At 29.5% G+C, this 4,116-nt stretch overlaps 1 protein-coding gene across 1 annotated transcript; it reads left to right on the forward strand.

Annotated features, from left to right (window-relative positions):
- The first annotated feature begins 466 nt into the window (after positions 1-466).
- On the forward strand, positions 467-3,608 carry LOC134232039 (uncharacterized). Its single transcript, XM_062714016.1, has 5 exons — positions 467-600; positions 678-821; positions 1,359-1,463; positions 3,042-3,078; positions 3,436-3,608. The coding sequence occupies exons 1-5, from the start codon at positions 534-536 to the stop codon at positions 3,563-3,565; spliced, it is 483 nt and encodes a 160-aa protein (XP_062570000.1). The 5' UTR covers positions 467-533; the 3' UTR covers positions 3,566-3,608.
- Positions 3,609-4,116: the final 508 nt, after the last annotated feature.

A 4,116-nucleotide genomic window follows, 5' to 3' on the forward strand; every position in this document is an offset into this window, starting at 1 on the left:
ATATATCCGGTCTTTTATTGTATGACTAATTAACCAATCGGCAATTTTTACCTGGTATTTTTTTTCATTTATCTATTCATCAATGATGGTCATGCATGTAAAGCATTTATAAAAAAAAATTGACATCAGTCTTCTCTTAGAAAATAGTTAAATATTGTAATCTAGAATATAACATTTTCTTGATCTGGGTATGGTTTTAAATAACGAATAGTCCCATTGTCACTTTTGAAACCAATTTTATATGAATTCGTTAGTTTAAATAACACTTTTTTTTCTAAAAAGGCATCTTGCTTAAAGTTGAGACTTGGCAACATTTTTATTATTTTGGCAAAAATGATATTTTTGACAGAAGGGAAATTCCAGAAACAAGACAAAACTATAGATAGCAATGAACAAATGTTTTTCCAAAGGAAATGAATTTCCGGATATTTTTTATGAGTTATTTACCCTTGCATTCACGTCATCGAAAATGTAATCAAAAATGATCAGAAAGACAAAATGTGCAGCATTCTTACAAAGTCAAAAGAAGAAACATGGACTGCAAAAAGTATTTGAATTTTCTTTGTCTCGTTGTCGTGATTCATGATTCTATGGGCCGTGGTAAGTTATCTGTTTTTGCCTTGATTTCAATAGTTTGATTATATATTTTTTACCATTAGACATTTATTCTGTTTCAGTGCTAAGCAATGGAGATTGCTTGTATTCTATGAATGAAACATCACCAGATGATGCGCCTTTTAATAAAACAACTCAGATTTGTTGTACAAAATCAGGAGTTCACAATAAATATTATAAAGGACACAAAGTGGAATGCTGTGGGGGTAAGAATTATCATTAATGTTTAATTCACCTTTGAAAAAATAATGACTAAATGGCCTGTAATTATCATTAAGAATTGGGCAAATTGAATTTTGTATTTAATTTGAGTTTAAAATCGAGCATTTATAGCTTTGTAGCATGTCTGCTATATAGCTTCTTTCTCTCAAAATGCTGCAAAGATTTGTCATTTTCTTTAAATCTTTAAATGATTTTATCTAAGGAAACTTGAAATAGCTGAAGGGAGTTTTCAACCAGTTTATCCTTGCTTCTCCTATCATCATATTGTATCATCAAATCTGCTTAAATTTGCAATTTACATGTAATCGAGGTGTTCGTTTAGAAAAGCTAGTTATATAATTCTTTTGTAATGTTAAGGCTTTGGAATTTTATAATTTTACTGGCCGAAGGCCATAAATTTTAAGTTAAGAAAGTGAAATTTATATCATTGAAAATTTCAGAGAAGAAGTGAATAAAATGATACTTTAAGTGTGATCTAGAAATTTAATATAAACTTGATATCATGACTGCGTTTTAAACAGATACAACATACATACCAGAGATAGATCTCTGCTGCGATGGAAAAGTTTATAACAGACCTGACACTGAACGGATAGGCAATGGAAATTATTCTCGTGATACGAACAGTAAGTAATTTAACATAAATTTTTGTCAATATATTATAGCTATTCTTGAAAAATATTAGTAACGTATATAAAATCTCATAGAAATCACGATTCATCAGAAATTTTTCGAGGTGATATCTAAATAAAAGAAATTTTGCTTTTGTGTATTAATGTTTAACACACATAAAGCATTTTTAAATACTGTGTGTTGCTTATTATTTTAGAATGAACATGAATAATTCATTTTACATCATCTTGTCGCACACGGATTTTGTTTAACATTCAATTATATGGCAAATCTTCAATTTTTGTAGTTTTTGTTAATTGCCAATTATATGATCAAAATTACTTGGAATCAAACAATTGAGAAATAACTTGACCAAATAGACATCGTTCCCCTAAACTGAGAATTTTATTTGCGTATTGAATTTACAAACTAGCAAATAAAGCAATTTATAGTATGTTAAAATGTTTGTACATGTATTTTTGTGGTTTTCGAATGTGTTCTATCCTTACACTATTTTACACAACCTTTTATTTGTTATCCTAACCCAACCTCCTTTTTCTAACATGTGATCCGTTCTTATCCAGCCCGTCTGGTATGTTTCGTCATTTAAATAAAAGACAGGTTGTCTCCTGTTATGAATTTTGGAAACAAACAGAGTTGCTATGTTGCCTTGGACTGCCAGTAAGGTTTTAACATAAATACATTTCCTTTACGTATATATTTTATCAAGACATCATCACTAACAATAAAATAATGAAGTCGTTACCTTTCAATTCAGGCATACTCTAACAAAAATGAAGTATAGTTAATTATAGTAATTACTTATCACCTGTGTACATGTATCTTAACACTGTTTTTAAAATCTTTTGATTCGTTAACACTGATGGTGAGTTAAGTTTTAAAAGTTTACAAGTTCCATTTAGTACAGAAATATACATGCATGCATGGAACGGAAAACATAAACTTTGACACTGTGAAATTTGAAGAAGAATACTTTGATTTACTATATAGTAAAAAATATTCTTAGGCAAATTATTGTTGATTGTGGGTATACATGTACATGAAACATATGGAGATAACGAACAGTATTCAAGTTCAAAGTCTATTAAACAATACAAATTGGAGCAGAGCAAATACGGACCTCCAAAACATCAGAGGGATCAGGTGCCATGGAGGAGTGAGCATCCCCCTGCTTACCGGTCTCACCCGCCATGTGCTCCTTGTCATGATCGGGAAATAACGGAAAAATCCGTCGTCAATTCAGTGTATAAATAACTGACTTACAATAAGTACAAAGCATAGTAGGAATAAAGTACTTCTGTATAAACCCCCTGCATCAGCTCTCTTTTTTACCCAGCCTACAAACCCCCTTTCAAGTGTAATTGATCAAGACGTTATTTTTGTAAATAAATTGTGTCGTACGCTTCTAGGCATTTGCAAACAGAACATTTAAATATTTTTTCATGTAAAGAAAGGTGATTTAATTATAAATAAAAAACAAAAAAAATCAAAGCGACGTTTATGCATGTGAATATGTTATTATGTAAATTAGGTAAGACTAGTGATGTGTTTTTGTATGTTTATCTTCTTAGGTGATGCTAAAAGTGCTTCAAAGTCATCGTTAAACAAGTAAGGCAATCCAACCTATCGTGATGCTATATATAAAAATAAAAGGAGACAGTAAGATTTTTCTTTTAGTTAACACTGATGCAAAAACACTGTCCTTGAGAAATGCAATTTTAAAATAAAAATGAAATAAATAAAACCGCCAAAACCTTGTTATTGCCAACATACATGTATACCAATGTTTATAACAATTTATATAAAAATGCTTGAAATTGAAAAACAAATATTGTTCTTTCTCCCTCTTAAATGATTTAGTTGTTCAGTTGAGTTTCTTTCTCTTACATTTGTTATTCTAGAAGTATTTTTCAGACGAAGGTATCTCATTAATTATTTTTAGTGATGATTTTCTCTTCTTTTTAGAACGATATTGAACATAAAATTCCAGAGGTTGATGAAGCACAAGGGAAGAAACCTCCTCCGAGATCTTCTGATCTACATTGATATTGCAAAAGCCAAGAAGTCCTCAAAGAAAACCCAGAAGTTACCTTGACATGGAAAGACGAGGAAAAACTACCTTTAAAAAAATGTATATATAACAAAGAAGAACATAGACATTTTGTATAAATTTTGTAATTTAAAGTTTGATTTTTCATGATGTAGACAATATTTTTTAGAATATTGTTACTTACAAGTAGACACAATAGGGCAACCATTTATGAAAATGGCTTTAGACAAATAAAATGGCACGCACTTTGCAAATTTTAGGCAACAGTGCATTTTTCATGCAGCAGTTTATATTTGAATTTCTTTATAAAAATTATTCATATGATATTTTCCCTTTCTATTCTTATATCAGGCTTTAGGTGTTAGTGTGTTTCTTATACACTTAATTTTTATCGCTTTTATGTGAAATATTGCACTAAAATACTTATGATTGATAAATATATATTCAAGCACTTCTATACGTTACTTCTTTGTTCATGTCACAAGTACAATAAAACATATCAAAAAATATATGTGTTTTTTATTCAAAAAAGGATAATAAACGTCCATAATAAATTTAAATACAGTCTCTCTAATTTATAAAGTACCTATCGGGTA

Source organism: Saccostrea cucullata, unplaced genomic scaffold (genome assembly GCF_032062105.1).
Source record: "Saccostrea cucullata isolate Sc308-1 unplaced genomic scaffold, CSIRO_AGI_Scuc_v1 ctg14261, whole genome shotgun sequence".
NCBI classification, from domain to species: domain Eukaryota; kingdom Metazoa; phylum Mollusca; class Bivalvia; order Ostreida; family Ostreidae; genus Saccostrea; species Saccostrea cuccullata.